Source organism: Ambystoma mexicanum, chromosome 13 (genome assembly GCF_040938575.1).
Source record: "Ambystoma mexicanum isolate Mex_15411 chromosome 13, UKY_AmexF1_1, whole genome shotgun sequence".
In the NCBI taxonomy this organism is placed as follows: Eukaryota; Metazoa; Chordata; class Amphibia; order Caudata; family Ambystomatidae; genus Ambystoma; species Ambystoma mexicanum.
Genome location: NC_090938.1, coordinates 636,667,876 through 636,686,003, shown reverse-complemented (window position 1 = coordinate 636,686,003; position 18,128 = coordinate 636,667,876). Strand labels below are relative to the sequence as shown.

The following is an 18,128-nucleotide window of genomic DNA, read 5'->3' as shown; positions in this document are numbered from 1 at the left end:
AAGCTTGGGAAAGACTGGAGAAATTCGATTTCACCACATACACCATCAGATCCCATAAGGAATCGGACAAACCAGGGATATTACTGGCCTGGCTCTGCAAGAGAGAACACCCCAAGCACCTCCCTATGGAGATACGGTACGCCGATGGGACATCCCACACGACACAGCTGGGGATCAACGACGCATTTGCCAGATTCTACTCCAAATTGTATGCCCACGAGGCACAAATTCCTACGGAAGACATTATAGAAACACTTGATGAGATAGAACTCCCCCGAATATCAGCCGAGCAGAGAGAGGAACTGGAGATGGAGATCACTCTTGAGGACGTGCAAGGGGCAATCAGGTCCCTCTCTAACAGCAAAGCCCCCGGCAGCGACGGCCTCCCACCACTTCTACAAAACGTATGAGCCCATCCTCACCCCAGTTCTCCACGAAGTCTACCAGGAGGCATACACGAACGGGGTCCTCCCCAACACCATGAAAGAAACCATAATCGTTCCCATGCTCAAGTCACACAAATCACCCACCGACAGTGAGTCCTATCGCCCTCTGGCCATGCTAAACTATGATGCTAAGATCCTTACATCCATATTAGCTGGCAAATTGGCCAGAGTGGTGGGATCCATTGTCCATGAGGACAGAACGGATTTGTGCCTGGGCGCAACACCACAGCTAACCTTAGGAGGCTACAATATGTAATGGCCGAAACATACGAAAGAGATGAAGACCTGGCAGTGTTGTCACTCGACGCTATCAAGGCCTTTGACTCCATATATTGGGAATGGATTAGGGAGGTCTTGAGGAGATTCGGCTTCGGAGGGGGCTTCATCAGGTGGATCGAGGTCCTCTATAATTCCCCAATGGCAAGAGTGAAAACGGGAAGAATGGTATCAGCAGCCTGGGAAATACAAAGGGGAACGAGACAGGGGTGCCCGCTATCGCCCATGCTGTACATACTGGGCCTGGAGCCGATCGCATTATACTTCAGGCAGCAGCTCTTCGATGCTGGCATCAAGATGGGCAATGTACACCACATAATATCTCTATACGCGGATGACGTTCTCCTATACCTAAGAAACCCTGAGGTCAACGCACCAACAGCACTGGAGGTGCTCGACAATTACGCGAAGTACTCGGGGATCAGATTCAGCAGAAGTAAGTCCTCCGCATTCCCTCTGGCGGGCCTACGCGGCATACCAGAAAGCGATCTCCCGGCACTAGGAATAGGGTGGCAACTGGTCAAGTTCCGGTACCTAGGGATCAACATGAGCCACACCCCGCTACTCATGCATGAACACAACACAGAAGTCGCTACCACGAGTCTTAGACGCTCTATAAAATTCTGGTCCAAGCTCCCACTGGCTATAGTAGGCAGAGCAGCGATAGTCAAGATGATCATACTCCCCCGATTCCTATACTTCTTCGTGAATATTTGTCACTATGTCCGACCGCCCTTCTTCAAGAAACTGGAGGCAATCATCAAGGACTTCCTATGGGGACCTCACAGACACAAACTATCGCTATCCATCCTTTCCCTGCCACATAAAGAGGGAGGAATAAAGCTACCAGATCTTCAGTTATACTACCTGGTTGCCCAGTTAAGCCACATAATGAAATGGCTCTCGGACGAACCTTCAGCTGAAACGGAACTACTGAGGCAATCCTCGAACAACGTGATCCCCAAGGAAACCCTATGGCACCCCACACGGCAATCCCCGGTCACCCTACAAGTGATTGACCTAGGTAGGAGGATATGGGCCAGGTCCTGCTACATCAGGCGAGTGAAACACCCGTACTCTCCTGATAACCCTATCTTGGCAGACACCTGCCGAATGGAGGCAGACCTCCCCACAGCAAGGAGGTGGGAAGAAGCCGGCATATACACATGGGGTGACATGTTTGAGGACGGGGAATTCAGGGACTTTGAATCTCTAAAGGCCGTCGAAGGAATACCCCGGGCCAGTTTCTCTGGTACCACCACCTCAAGCAGACAGCCAAGAAACAATGGAACGGCTGGCCGGAGGAGCCCTCCCCCGACCCTCTACTACAAGAATTGCACGACCTCACGGATGGCTGGAGACCGGTCTCCAGGCTCTATAACAGACTATGTGATAAACCCAACCCTAAAGGCGAAGCTTTGAGGGCGAGATGGGAAGCAGACCTCGAGACCCCGATCACGGATAAAGAATGGGAAAGAGTGCTAATATTTCCCAAAAAAGTGTCTAGGAATGCTAGATTCGGCCAGATTCAGTTGAACGTCCTGTATAGGACATACATGACCCCACATAGGGTCGCCTCCTTCAACAAGTCATCCTCCCCATCATGCCCATGGTGTGGGAATCATAATGCGGACATGATCCACATGTTTTGGACTTGCACTAGGGCGATGACACTATGGTCCAAAGCCAAACAGACTTGCATGGACGCCGGAATGCGGAGGTACGAATGGACTCCCGGCGAGTGCCTACTGGGGAAGTACCCCAGACCCAGCAAATTCAAACATGCTGTTAGGTTAATGGACATCTCATGCATCCTGGCTAAGAGAACAATTGCGATGGCTTGGAAGACGCCATCGGGCCCTAGGCACGAACGCTGGCTCAGTGTTTTTATCTGTTATCTTTCCCCCCTGTATCCGTATTGAGATGCAGCATCAGCTCACCATGGGCGTTAGGAGGACTTCCACTTTCATCGGGAACTCACAAAGACTTTTAGGAAGTCGCATAGGATTTTCCTAAAGCATGGAGGCCTTTCCCCTAGCTAGCTGTCCTGTACGATTATAATTGCTGGGCTGTTTCTTGCATGCGCTGTGCTGCAGATGAAGACGTTCCCGCTCGCAGCCATCCTGCCAGGGCCGCAGGAGCTTCGATGGCTTTTTAGCAAAATGATCCAACTGTAAATATCTGTGAAGTGGCCACTTGGGCTACTTTGCATGACTTTGTCAACATGTTGCTATGGACATTAGGTAAGTTGGGGTTCCAGAGCCGTCGAGCCTTGTTGAAGAATATATTCAACTTAACATCTCGTCTTCCTTTCTGCTGTCTCCCCTGTTGCGCTTCAGAATGCTATAGAATCTTCAGACATGTCTGAAAGAAGAGGGCCAGAACATTACAGTGCATACAAGCTGCTCCCCCTAGAAAGGGCTGCATTATCGGCCCTTCCTTCAGCACTTCCTGTGCTTAGTGAATGGAGTGGTCCTCAGTGTGTCGACCTCTGATGGATGAAGAGCCCGGGTTTGTGAATTCCATGCTACGGGCTGGCCCAAATACTGAGGCGAGTGTTCTCTGAGCCATATTCTCTGCACAGACTTTGCAAGGGCCTGGAGGATGGCATAACAAGGGCTAGGTGTACAGGAGTCACTGCAGTGTATTGCCCACCCTATATATTTGCAAATTGACATCCTTTTTCTCATGATAAATGTTTAATTTGTACATTGTTAAAAGACCTTGCATGGTAATGTGCCCTCTGAAAAAGTGGTCCTGGTTTGGACTATGCTTGTGATCCTCTTTACCTTTGTTTACCAGGTTGAATTTTAGTAAATATCATATTTCTGCTTAATTGATCGAGAGATTTTGTAGTTATCACTGTTCTTCAGATGTGGTCTAATAGCTAAAATGCTGCCTTTGAAATCTGGAAACATGTGTTGTATTTTCTGATATTATGATCACGTTACCCCTCTCCCTAAATTGTATATGAGTGTCTAAAAGAAAAAAATAGATGAATGCACTAAAAAACATTGTACTGAGGATCATTTCGGATTTTAAGGATGAGGTTTAGTTTATGCATGGAAATCCAGGAGGCCCTGGGTTTATGTGCACAAACCATATGCAGTCCTTGGAACAATCATAAATCCCACCAGCGACGTGTTGCGCAGCTGCATCGACACGAGTCCTAGTGGATTTTGATGAAAATTCATGTAGCCACAACTCCATTTTGATTTTGATTTCTATCTGATTGCCTTCACATTTAAACAATGCTTCAAATATAGTAAACTGCACTTTGTGGATGGTTTACCTCAATACATGAGTTTCACATTTGCTTCCTTGTTTTTCGTATTTAATGGCTATAACAAATTTAAATAAACTATGCGGACACCGATGAAACATATTCCGAAAACAAATGGTACAAATACTATTACCAAAAAAAAAATATCTTGCAACAGTTAGAGCAGCAATCTTAAGCACTAGTCAATGATCTAACAAAATCTCAAGTAATCTTCAAGAACGTGTTCAGTAGACAGGTTATACACATGATTTCAGCTTATTTTCAGATATTTAATATTCCTAATACACGCACAATCTCACACTGATTTAACATAATTTCATGACCTCATTTTGTGTAATTATACCATCATTTTTCAGTCTATCATTCAGCTAAGCCCCCCGGTGTATCTTTGGAGAGCGATACACCAACACCTGGTACCTTAAGACCTCAACATCTGCCCCATAAAATCCACACAAAACATTCTTTCGGCGAGATACCTGTTATTTTTCAGGTCTTTACTCGATTTACCTCAATTTTTCTTTGAAGTCCTTTTAATTCGATCAGACATCTATGGACGGCCTGCTTCGATCCGTGTTTTCCCAGAAAGTTAGATGATCCTGGATTGTACAAATTCCCTTTAGAATAGAGTTCTAGATTGTGGATTTTATGTTGGAGAAGCAGAGCCTCTGATGTTTTGTGGTATTGTTAGGATTATATCGCTGTTGGATCTTGGTGGTCTCCTCGGATGGCACATTGTTAGTTTTCCCTTGTATACTTTCGTCTCCATTGCCCAGAAGGGTGCGGCATTTGCTGTGGGTCTAATGGATTCTTGACAAAACCACTAATGGGATTGTGAGGGCCTTGTGTGGGAAGCTGAGGCATGGCATTATTCTCTGACCGAGTGTAGATATTTTTTAAAGTTACTAGTTTAAACAAATGTTACGGTTCTAATATACCTTAAAAGGAACAATTTCCCTCAAATGTTCCCAAAAAAGATCCCCCCCCTCAAACACGACTCAATTTGATGCAAAGTCTTGAATAGCGATTTGCGACTGTGAACCACTCTTTTTGGTTCCTGTGGCTATTTTTGTCCTAGACCGTCCATTGGAAATGACTACCGGGCATGTATGAGAGATCTAGCAACCTGTGAGGTCCTTTTTCCACCCTCCTCTAGCACTGACTTAGTCAAGATATCACTGTTCGGTGAATGTGCAAGATGGCAGAGGTAGTGTCCGTCCCAGACCACCTTGTAAGAGAAGTTGTCTGAACCTAGATTCTCACTTCCGTGCGCCTCGTCCCTCGCCCAAGTGCTGAACAAGTAATGAAAGGTGAGGGTGCGTGAACTGCAAGGCGTGGCGGAATTGGTGGTTTCCAAACTGCAAGGGAGATAAAAATAGAGAACAAAATAAACTGTATGGAAATCCTTCTTCATAACACCACAAATCCCTTCCCCCCCTCCAAGCTGTTACTGCTTCTCAGTGATCCTACCAGTCAGTGTTAACCCAGGACCGTTTTCGTAATTATGGACATAAGTCTTAGCGTGTATAATGGCATATGAGTGACACCAAGGCAATTTAAAGAGGTCTGTACTGTCTCTGAGAGGGTGGTGCCCTTCCCAGCTCTCCCTTTCTCAATCACTAATGGATGTCTGGTGTCAGAGATGGCTTCAACAAACTCCAGAATCCAAAGGATGGTTCAGGGGTTTTTATTGACAAATTGGATTGGGCAACCCAATGGGTTTCCCTGCCTGGCCCCTCAACCTCGCGTGGGCTCCCTCCACCTTAACACAAGCTTCCCTAACTAGCCAGACTAGAGATTAGTAACACCTATTGTCTAATCTGGCCTAAGCATTAGATAAGGGGTTAAAGGCGAAAACCTTATTGGTCTTGCTCCCTCAGGGACTTCCTAAGGAATCCCTTTCTGTAGCATTCTCCCAGGATTGTATCAGTGTGATTACAGGTTGTGCCTTTGTCAGATTCTCCCTCACTTTCTAGCTCTCTCTCCCCACTTCCTGACCTCATTGCTCCTTGCTGTACTTACCGCTCTTATCCTACTCCCCCGTTCTCTCTCCCCCTCACCCAGTCTTGTCTCTCTCCCTTTCTCACACTTTTTCTCTGTCTCTCTCCCCTTCAGTCCCTACGATCATCGCACTCTTTCTCAACCTTCCTCCACTGAGTACTCCCTCCTGTCTCCAACCTCCCCTTTACTCTTGCTGCCCCCTTTCTTTCTCTCCTTTTCCCACCGACTACTCCATCCTGTCGCCAATCAATTTTTTTCTACTGCAACTACTCTCACATCCCCTCCTACACAACACTCACTCACTTTCCTGTCACCCTCACCCCTCTCCTAACACTCACTTCCTCTCTCTCCTCCAGTACTTACTCCCCACACACACACACTCCCAGAGTCACAGCTTCACTCTTTCAGCTCTCACATCCAATACCTTAGCTGCACTTGCATCCACCAGAAACTCTTCAGCACTCCGCACCACCTTCCCTCCTCCTGACCTCACCAGAACACCTTTTATTCTGGTTTGTCTCTGCTGGTCCTTTATACCCGTGACATCCTGTTTCCTCCGCTCCTCCCCCTTACAGGAGGGCCAATCAATTCGTGCATTTCTACACGAAGGAGGGCCAGCACAAGGTAACATTTCATAAGCCCATCTTGGCCCTGCCTCCTCTTCTTGTACAGGTTGTTATGTGGCCCCTGCGGTCCTTACCACTTTGTTTTTGTTCGGCGTTTCATTTGGATTTACCGCGATAAGTGGTATTTCTTTACCATATCCCAGAGGCTGATTGTCAGAGGAGTCGAATGAGTTTCAGCATTGCCAGTAACTTCAGTTAGCTGCTTGTTCTGTTTGCTCATCGCAGCACTGCATTTTGCAACCAATAAAAGAGAGTGCTGGCCAGAAATGAGCTTGTAAAGCATTGGATGACAGACAGTCTAAGGTTATCATTCAAGTCACTATCAGGGGATTCAGGGACTGGGCCCCTTCCAGCTCCCTCAACCCTACCTCTGGGGTAGGATCTGCTCTGGCCTTTGCCCTGGTAGGTTGCCTACCCCACATTGGGTGGGGTCCCCATCGCCCCTTGACAGGTTCAAGCTCCTGACACTGCCCCACTGGGCTCTAAGAGTTCCTGGTCCAGCTGGAGTTTGTGGTCCTCCCTTAAGATGGAGGATGGTCTTGGCGAGTGGTTCTTTGTGCAAGATGCTTTACACGTCTCTTAGTGTTGCAAAGATGTCGATCCACAGAAATCTCTTATTTTAGCTCTCTGGGTTGGAAGACATGTCTTGTTCCGGCGGCTTGCCTGACTTCCGGCCTGTCCGCTGCCATTGTGGAGTGAGGCGCCACCCACTGTGATGCGCTTGGCAGTGTCTGCGCTTGAAGCCGCCTGCTGCTTGACTGTTTCGGGATTGAGCATCCATTGTCGGCCCAGATGCGACACAGTTCTCTTTCATGCCCTAGTAGGTGTCCCATCATTCCATTATTCGTGTATCTCTACACTCCTCCCAAACAAGGCCATGGCAGCAATTACGGCTTGTATATGTGTCGGGCCCTTCTTTTAGTGTTAAAGGAGGGACATGAGAAATACTACGGGCCTCATTACGAGGCTTGCGCTCCCGTAATGAAGGGTGCCAGTACGGGACCGTCACCGTTCATTACGGGATGCCTGATTACGTGGTCCCCTAGCGGGACCCGGAACAGATGTCTGGTAAAACCAGGCGTCCTTTCCGGGTCCCGCTAGGGGACCAGGGAGCTAATAACAGGCCTGTTATTAGCTCCATCCCCATTCCGCCTTATGGGGGCTCAAATGGGAATGGGGAATGGTTTTGTGCATGAGGAATTACCGGGTCCTCCAAGGTCGGAATGACCCGGTAATTCCTCATTCACAGAACCCGGTACTGGAACCCGGTATGGAGGTAGCCATGCCCTTGTTAAGGGCATGGCTACCTCAATACTCGTAATGAGGCCCTATGTCTCCAGCAAGCATGCAGTTAAAACCATAAAGGGAACATGAAAGGAAAAGTACAATGTTCCTGGGCTGCACTTTTTTTTAGGTGGCTACGATGTAGTGAATAGTTACACAAAAATTCAGCCGAGTGCAGTTGTAACAACCAATGATATATATTGGGGGTCTTGAAGTTGTCCACCTTATGGTATGAGAGCCGATATTTTGAGTTTTAAGTTCTACTTGCTGCCCCGCAGAAGGAGCTGAGCAAGAAGGTGAAATGTCCCAGAATAAACCTCCAAATGTACTTGTATATGTGAGTAGTAACTAAGTCAGAAACTGGTTGTACAATAGGTAAGGATTTGCCCCAGTTCCACAAACCACACCGTTACCCCTTGTAGCGCGGTTGAGCTGTCGGCACCATGGTTGGTGTCAGTATGTGAAAAAGTGTATTATTCCCACAAAGCACATTCCTTAGATATTTCATGCTGGCTTCCTGAATTCAAAGGACATTCAAACAACAAGACTAGGTTCCTTGTTTATTTATTTATTTGTTTATACTGCGCCGAGAGCCCACAGGCATCAGGGTGCCACAAAGACACACAAAGACAAACAAATAAGACGGGATAAAAGGAAACAGCGGTCTAGTGTCAGGTAAAGAAACCAGAGAAGAAGGGGTTATCCGAAAAGGTGCGTTTTCAGTGCTTTTTTGAATAACTGTCAATTGGCCAAGGCTCTGATGGCAACTGGTAGTGTGCTCCAAAAGGAGGACGCAATGACTGGGAAGGATCTGCATAAGAAAGGAGGAGCGCGGGATCCTCTTGGGTCGGTAGAGTGGAATCCGTGCTTTGAGGTATTCTGGGGCTTTGCCAAAGAGAGAATGATGAATTAACGTGCCTTGTTTTGTTCTGCAGGTCAGGCTGACATGCTCACTCACAGGTGGGTGAGAATTAGCACTTCTACCTTGCAGGGAGCTGAACACTTCTCTCTGATTTTCTGCTACATAGATGCTCAATGTGTAATGCAGCCACCAAACCGCGAACCTGTATTTAAAATGCATTGCTCTGAAGAAAATGTCTCTTGTTAGGTCTTCACATCTTGTGAGTGGGCTCTTTCCAATTTCATTGTAAGCTGCCTTCTACTTTAATCTGGACTTCTCTCCCCCTTCTGGAATAAATTTCTCCTGAAAGAGTAATAGTTAACGCAGAAAGTATAAAAAGAAAACAACTCATTTTGCTGTCAAATACTGTGAGAAATATTATTGCGAAACACTGGCCCTGACCCTTACTTTTCCCGCACTTTCCACAGATGCAAGCAGAACCAGGACATGCTGTCGTTCTTTGCCGTGGTGATGGGTCTGGACAACGCCGCGGTCAGCCGGCTTCGTCTCACCTGGGAGGTACGTTCTTTTTTGGTGGAAGATTTCCCCGCTCTTCATCGCACTGCATTCCTGCTGATGTCAAACAGATGAACGCCCTGTCCTGAACAAGGATAGAAGGCAAATGTACAGATCAGGAAAGGTTCTAGAGAGCGCGTTCTGTACTGGAGATGCTTGGGTCACCTGCAGAAATAAAGTGTTCTCAGTAAGCATCAAAGACTTGGAGACGCTTTTAAAGAGCCATTTAGTGAGTGTACATTTGGAACAGTGCTCATACTTACCCATGTGCCCACGCTTCATTCTTTTTTCTGTTCTGTTTGTGTTCCTCACTCTTCTTCATTGTTTCCTCATGCCTTCCTCACCCTTGCTCGACCTCTCTGCATCATTTCCACAGGAATCATTCTCCCTTCTCCTCTCCTTCAAGCCTCACTAGTTGAGCTTTTTTGACGCTCCATCTCACCATTATGCCCCACTGCATAAGGCAGGTAGTTCGATAATCCACCGCCATTAGGAAAGAGCAAATGCTGCATATATGTATGTCATGGTACAAGTAGCTCCCATGCCTATCATTCGAGGGCAAAGCACGCATTCAGAAAAGCCCCCTTAGCTCCCCCAGGTGCGTTCATGGAGCCAGAAGAACGAGCTGAGTTACTGCATCTTCCAAGTACATTCCACATTCATTCAAGCGTCCTACATCTGATCCTTTCCATTCAATATTATTTTTTTTCTCTCAGTTTTGATCTTATTTCATTTTCCTTTTTTAGAAAATGCCAGGAAAGTTTAAGAACCTCTTTCGGAAGTTTGAGAATTTTACGGTGAGTCGCAACAAGACACTCAGCAGAACAGTACGTTCGGCCTTCTTTGTGATGCTTCTTGTGGTTCACGTTATTGTTTCTGTTCTTTTTTGTGTATGGTTTGTTTCAGTTGATTGTTTTATTATTTTTATGATATATTATATATATAGTGGGGCTTTATTTCCCTCATGATTTGCTGTTCTTTGGGGCAGTTATAATCCCATCACTGGTATCTACTGCTATTAATGGGTGCCCCTTGCCTTGGGCCACTTGACTTTCCTGAGGATTACACATATCTACAGAAAACAGATTTGCACAGATGGATTGATAGATCAATGCCCTAGGCAGGTACTATGGAGGCATGCCGTTGTTTCATCTCATAGAATTACTTTGTTGGAATTCACTCTGGTGGAATTACTTTGTGGCAAAGTAATCGATGTATAGGTATGTTTGGTGGTAAGCAGTATGAGAGGGGAGGCGATTAAGTTGGGCACACCCCTATTATAAAAAAATAAATAAAAGCCCTAAGTCATTTCATCGAAGTGAATTGACACAAAGTAATTCAATTCGATGCAACAACGTTGACACATTACGTTTCAATTGCATTGATATAAGGCCTGGCAGTGCCACTAAAACGTAGAGCACGCGGTTGCGTATTGGGCTGGCAGTTCACTTTTAAAGGAGTTGCAAAGTTCTTTGTAACGTTTGAGACTGCAGGTTGTTTTATAAAAAAAAAAAAAGCCTTCAAATCCCCCTCTTCCTATATACAAGCAACTGCACAGTGGGACATCGAAAGAGACTATGGTTATTTAAAACCCCCACTGAGAATCGTTTTATTAGAAATGTGAAGGCAGTTGAATAGGCAATGCAAAGTACAGAGCACTGCACAGAGTCCCAAAGGTAGGTTTTGGTGATGGTAATGGCATCTTTCAAAGGAAGACCGTCTTCAGTTAAAGTCCACGATTACAAGACATCACCCCAGAAATGTGGGTGGAAATACAAAAGCAGCATTGGCAATGCCAACTGGTTTGGGTTTTCTGTAGGCATGCATGGTCCCCATTTGTATATTTGTAACATTGCAATGTGTATACATGCTACAGTCATCTGCAAATTATCCAGGCAAAGGTAAGGTATTACCTGATTACTAATGGCCGTTCGCAAGGCACATGCACTCCTTTATCACAGGCCTTTGGGATGGGGCGCTGTATTGCTTAGGAATCAGGCGGCTGAATAGACCACTTGCTTAAGAGGTTTTCATTGAACCTGGTGCTCCTTGATAGCTGAAATTAACATATTACCATTCAGACACGTGCTTTTGTTGTGAATAAATTGATTTAAAATCACATTAATGTGTTAAGAATGTATAATGCAGATAATGTGCTAATGGTAATGCTACTGGCATATGTGTGCCCCTCCACAAATTCAATAAATATGTCCCAAGCCCACATATACTTTCCATATTATGCCGGGGTCAAGGGCCCGACACTGTCAAAGAGGTGGTGGGGGGGGGGCAGGAGGCCTACCAGAGTGTTTGCCAGAGCCAGTCCTGCCCGAGAGCAAAGTTGAAGGAGTGGGAGAGCCCCAGTCTCTGTCCTCTCAGCATGTGTCTGAGAAGAACCACTTATCGCCCAATACTAATCTAACCCTCTGCTGGGCAGTGTTTTCTCTCTTCAGTTTCAGAACTACCAACTCCGAAGTCCTTGCAGCAAGGGAAGGAGTCTGCGACCCACCGGTGAGCAGTGGTCGAAGGGAGCGGGAGCGGTTGCGAGCGGTGCTCCTCTACTTTTTTAAATTACCTTTTACAGCTCCTATACTTTTATTTTGAAAAGAAACAGTTCCGGAATGGTTTCGTTTTAAAATAAAAGTGTAGGGAGAAGTTGAAACTTGCCCTTCCAGTGCACTACGCTGAACGTTCCATTAAACATCAGGTGCAAGTGTTTGGTGGCGTGTATTGTGTGTGGGAGACAACGTGATGATGGGGTTTGTGGGGAGTGGGTGCAGGCAAGCAGGGAACATAGTTCCACTACTTCTTTTCGTACACTTCGACCACTGCCGGTGAGAGACACAGAGCCGAACAGGGTCAGCAAAGCATTTCCTGCTGCACGCTGTGTCACGCAGGAAACTAACTATGAAATTGACACTTAAAAGTACCAGGCTGCCACCGGGAGACACCTGACCCGAATTTGGAAAAGGGGGTTGCAGGGTGTTTTATGATTTTCCATCTGTGTAAACCGGTCCTTGGGGGAGAGCGAGGCCACAGGACTGGCTGAGAGCGAAAGCTAATGGAGGCGTCAGGGGGAGGATAAAAAGGAACGGGAAGAACAGCAAGTGGGGATTGTTCGGGCGAGATCAATGGAGGAAGCAGATTGACAGACCAGGCGGAGGAAGGACGATGGAGCGGAGCGGGGCAGAGACTTACAGAGAGTGTGTGCAAGGTGAGGTATTGCTTGTTGAGAGAAAGTGGTACTTGGGTGTGAGAGTTCATGCAAGGTCTGTGAGACTTAGTGGAAGTAAAGGGGAAAAGGTGAAGCAGGGTGAGAAGGGTGATTAGAGAGTGGAAGTGTGCTGACTGCGATGAGAGATGGTCGGGTGGAGAGTCGAGAGTAGTAGATGTGACGATTAGAGAGTAGCTGAGAGGCAAGTGGAGAGTAGAGGAAGAGGAGGCGTGAGGTGGAGTAGCATTGGAGAGGCGGAGAGAGAACTGGAGAGTGGGCGGAGGAGAAGGGAGGATAGGATGAGAAATGGAAAGGGAGGAGAGGATGAAAAATGGAAAGGGAGGATAGGATGAGAAATGGAAAGGAAGGACAGGGGGAGAAGATCAAGTGAGACTTGGGCTGTTGGAAGGCACCAGTTCCTATTGATGGAGGCCCAAGCGCTGTGAGGCACGGACAGGATTGAAACATGTACATGCTGTTCAATTATTTGCTGCAGTGGTTGTCTTTAATCTGATGGGTTTTATTGTATCACAAAATAAGACTTTGGTCTGATTACATCTAATTTAACAATATGCCCTTTTTAATGTAACTTTTCTTCTGACACAGGCGTTTGTTTAGGGGTGGAGGCTGAGGGAGCTATAGCCCCTGGGTCTTTTGGTTGTAGCCCCAGATGGAAGCTCAGCGGCTACAACCAAAAGGCTAGCTAGCCCTGAGTCCTGACAGTCCCGACATCAGCGTAGCCCCAGAGCTTTTCCAGACCCAGCAACACCCCTGAGTATTAACAATGGACAGAAAGTGGTCCATGTTTAGCAGAAAATCTGTGAATCAGCGCTCCTCTGCGATGGCTATGCCCAATTGAGTAAGCTTTGACATACCCAGTATGTCTAACGTTTGTAATGAGCTTTTACACGTATTTCCAGGCGGGACTCTTGCACCGCCAGCTGATCACCAGGAGTTGTGCATTATTGCATTGTGTTGATCTGTGCAAGACATAGACCTGTGGGAGAGCAGGAAATAGGCCTGTCCTCCGCGCTCTCCACCTGTCTAGCGGCGCATGCGTCTACAGCACTTGGGGGGGGGGGGGGGGGGGGTGTGTGTGTGTGTGTGTGTGTGTGTGTGTGTGTGTGTGTATATACACAGCATGGAATGTGCGAAATGCTGCCCTTCGTGCAGTCGGTCATCTCCACTCTCTCCATCTGCATGTCAACCAATCACTCAAATCTAGAAAGGGGCGCTGCTGCACCATGACTGCACATGGCGTAGCCACATTTCCAGTGAAGCCCCACCACCGGCATCCGGGCTAACGATATTTTTCTCCACCCACCCACTCCTTGGGCTGGAGTTCTGTAATCTGCATTCTACAGGCATTTTGGCCATCCTTTGATGCACATTTGAGAATGTTGTCATGCGCCAGTCTGGCATACTATGATGCATTTCTGGAGAGCGCCCGGCAACTATAACCGTTTTATTTATTTATTTTGGTGTGCCTTTTTTCAAGTCAACTGTTAGTTTACAATAAACGTTATAGAGTCCAATACACAATGGACCTCATCATTATGAGTTTGGTGGTAATTCCGGGCGCAAATCCGTCATGTTACCGCCAAATTCTGTTATCGTTAACGCCACTTGGTCCCACGGATTTACCGCAGGATTACTGGTGGTGGCAGGGCAGTATTAATCCCCATTTTCTGAGTCCATGGGGATTCAGTGGAAGTGGAGGATTTAGCTCCAGATTTTTTTTACTGGAGAAAAATCCTTCACCTTCCCACCACACGTGTAGAACGGCGGCAGTGTGGTAATCAGAGGCATTGCTAGCGGGGGCTGAGGGGCTATAGGCCCGGGTCTTTTGGTTGTAGCCCCGGATAGAAGCTCATGGGTTACAACCAAAAAGGCTAGCTAGCCCCCAGTCCCAAAATTAGCTTAGCCCCGGATCTTTTCCAGACCTAGCAACACCCCTGGTGGTAATGGAATTTCTGCTGTATTACCACTGTTTTTACCTGCACTGCTGTAGACCCAAAGTCTGCAAAAGTTAAACCCGACACTGTTTAAAATGTTCTGAAGGGAGAAAGTCACGTGTGTAACCTTCCTGCCTTCTACCCTGTCCCCTTCCCATGTTTTCCTTTGTAACTCCTCACCCTCCCCTACTTAGATGCCCCCCACGCTCCTGCAATTACCATACCAATTACCTCCCACTGCCGGGTAAACTATCTGTGGGTTTGCATTGCATAATTGCTCATCCTCCCACTACCACGACAGGAATAATGTGGTGAACAGGCGGCATCGGGCACTGCAGCACCAAGAGCAGGAGCCACGTCTGGAAAGCAAGGAGCTGGCGCATCGCGTGGCACACATCCAGCTCCCACGTGAGAATCAGGCTATACCGTTTGCCCAACATGTGACCCATTTTTCTGTCAATGTCTTCTAGGGGGCTTCTAATGAAACCTTCATGCACATTCTCAAACACGTCAGTCACAGAGTTATATAAATGTCTAACTGGGGGTATATTTGTGTGGCACCCGGTGGCAGAGGTGTACACGGGGTAGGGCCTGAGTGCGTAAGGCCCACCCTAATGTGTAAATGCCCACTCAGCAGCACACTGGGGGCATTTACAGATGTTAATGTCACTGCAGTGGGCTCAACTACATTAGCTGCAGGCCCCACTTGTTAGACAATCCTGGCTAAGTCTCTGGCCGCTGGTCTGGCGACTTAAAAGTAGCCTATTTAAATAGGCCCTCTAAGGCTACATGCAGGCTCAAAATAGCTCTCAGCAGTTTCCATCCTTATTTAGTGCATTGCAGGTGAAGAAAACCAGAGCAAAAAAACGCCAGTGCGAGAAAGAAATGTACTTGCATCTGTGCTCGTGCACATTGGTGTGTTTGAGTTTCTACTGAGCGCCGCCCCTGCGTAGAGCCGAGCTTGAGCTCTCTTTGGTTGGGATTCCGCCTGTGCAAAATGGCCCCCCCTTGGAGCACTAGAAAACTGGACGGAAGTCGCAAACAGTGCATATTCAATGAATACCCTAACCCCTCCCCCCACCCCCCTCAGTTTATAGCGATTTAACCGCAAAAGCACGTGTTGTATGTAATGTTCACAAAATGCACTCTAGAGCCGGTAAAATAATCCAAGAATAAAAAAAGACCTCCTCTTTACCTCCTTTCTTTGCTTTCTGCGGATGATGAAAGGAGCGCCGGTGCAATGTAGGGTTCGAAATTGCTGGGAGCTATTTAGCTCCTGCCTCTAGCCTTTAGCTCCTGCCTCTAGCCTAGGAGAGCCTGCTCAGCTTAAAGACAGCTGCCAGGAGCTACTTTTGGCTCCCCAGGCCAATTGTTGCCTTACAAACATGCATATGTGACATTAACTTGGACTATTTGAAAATGCCAATAAAGAAGAATTATTTAGGACACATCTTCTGCACATTTAAACATAAGGAATCCTACATAATGGACAAGTTAAAGTGTGCATCTCAAGTGGACGTTACATTCACAGTGCGCTGGGTACTCGCTTCTGGTGCCCCAGCAGTAGCCCTTGCCTAATGGGTGATGCCTGACACCCAGGTACTGGTTTTAGCTCCTGCTCATCGGATCTTAATTTGGAACGCTGCAATGTGCCATGCAGAGTGGTCATTGACTGTGTACAAATTATGGCCCTGTGACCCTTTGATCTCCTGTGTGATACCAGCACAGGCTGTCTGCTACCCTCGGATGAAGAGAGGCCTGCAGCTGCCAGGATGAGGGTGGGAACCCAGCCCCCGGGTAAGCAATTTCAGGCTATGTGTTGACCTGCACATCTACTGGCCTTTCCCTCGAAACCCATGTGCCTACCTCTGCCCCTTTCCTCTCAGTGCAAACCCCCTCTCAGTCGCCCCCGCCATGATGTGCCTCTTTCCCTTAACCCCGCCCATGACTTTGTGTCTTCCTAATTCCTACCTTTAAATCCCTTTCAATGGTGCTGTTTCCCCACCTATCCGACCCTCCTCATCTATTTTCTTTCTGCCTATGGTATTTATCTCACACATGCAAGCAAACACCATCTTTCATGCACCCCACACACTCCTGCACCTTTTCTCAGGCAACCTCAATCACTTGCATCCTCTCACATTCGCATGCACCTTCTCTCTCGACTTACCCACAATCTCGCTCGTTCACTCACAGACTCTTCTCGCCCATGCAGGCTCATGTTTCATTCCCACAATCTATTGCTACCACCCTGTATGTCCCCGCCCAGGCCCTATACTGTGTGCCGCTGGCCCTGTGGACCACCTGAGCCCTGCACTGTGGCCTCCACACCTTTGGTAATATATTTTGCACCGCCACTCCCATGGCCCTGTATTGTGCTCCCTAGGCCCTGTATTGTGCTCCCCTGACCCTGTATTGCAGCCCCCAATCCCTAGGCCCTGTGTTGTGTACCCCCACACCCACCGCACGGCATGTCTTACACCACACGTCTAGGCACAGTTTTGTGCCCCCCTGCCCTGGCCCTGCACTGGTTGATTGCCACATCACAGACCCTGTATTGTCGATTCCTGCGGATTCTAAGCACTGTAATTGTTTTCATAATTTTTTCATTTCAATAGTGCTGCATTATGGATTCCTTCAGCTTCTAGGCGCTAATAGTTTTCATAATTTTGTGATTTATGTAAAGCTTAATTCTCGATTCCTCCAGCTTGTAAGTGCTCTAAATATTTTGTAAATGTTATGGTTCATGTAATGCTCCAGTCTGGATTCCTCCATCTTCTAAGCACTGTAATTATGTAATAATACTGTGATTCTTACAGTGCTTCATGCAGGATTCATCCAGCTTCTAAGCACTGCAACTTGTTTAATAATTCTGCGATTTATATAGCGTGTCTTGTGGGGTTCTATGTCATTTCGTCGATGGTTGTAATTTCGATGGTTTTTTTTCAGAGTATTTGTTTTAACGAAAACTCATCGAAATTGATTTCTTTTTTATTTTTGGGTGTTCCTCCCTCGCCAAGCCCCCATCCCCATTTTTTTTAACCTATTCTCGAAACCCCCCCTGACCCACTCCCCTTATATATACTTTTCCCAGGACCCGCCTATATATTTCAATGAGTTTTTTTGGAAAACTGTACTCAGAAAAAAAAACATTGGAATTGCACCCGTCGATGAAAGAACGCTATACCGTCTTTCGGGACTGCTCCAGCTTCTAAGTGCTGTAATTAATTCCATAAGATTGTGATTAGCATAGCACATCATGCAGTATTCCTCCAGCTTCTGTAATTAGGTTCCTCATTTGGTGTTTTTATAGTGCTTCCTGCTGGATTCATGTAGCTTTTACGCATTGTAATTCATCCAGCACATTGTAATTATTGCAAGAAGTAGACTATTTTATTTGAAACATACTTGTTGAAATATACAGCTCTCCATCATGGGGTCTGGCATGGATTCACATGCTCATGAATGTTCCCCGTCGTCAGGCTGGGAATCCTCGGTAAAGAAAAAAATCAGTTTCGGTTTCGTTTCTGAAAGGTCTTTCTACTAATAACCAATGACTGGTCTCTGGGTCATACTGCCCCTAGCCAATGACTGCCCTCTACCTAAGCCCCTCCTCTGGCAGCCATTTTCAG

General features: G+C 47.0%; 1 protein-coding gene across 1 annotated transcript in view; it reads left to right on the top strand.

The window, feature by feature from the left end:
* The window catches only part of RAPGEFL1 (Rap guanine nucleotide exchange factor like 1), a 293,670-nt gene that overhangs the window by 222,141 nt on the left and 53,401 nt on the right, over nucleotides 1–18,128 (top strand). The window contains exons 10-11 of the mRNA XM_069634578.1: nucleotides 9,243–9,333; nucleotides 10,077–10,127. Of these exons, the coding sequence (XP_069490679.1) occupies nucleotides 9,243–9,333; nucleotides 10,077–10,127 (142 nt within the window). The remainder of the gene's footprint in view (nucleotides 1–9,242; nucleotides 9,334–10,076; nucleotides 10,128–18,128) is intronic.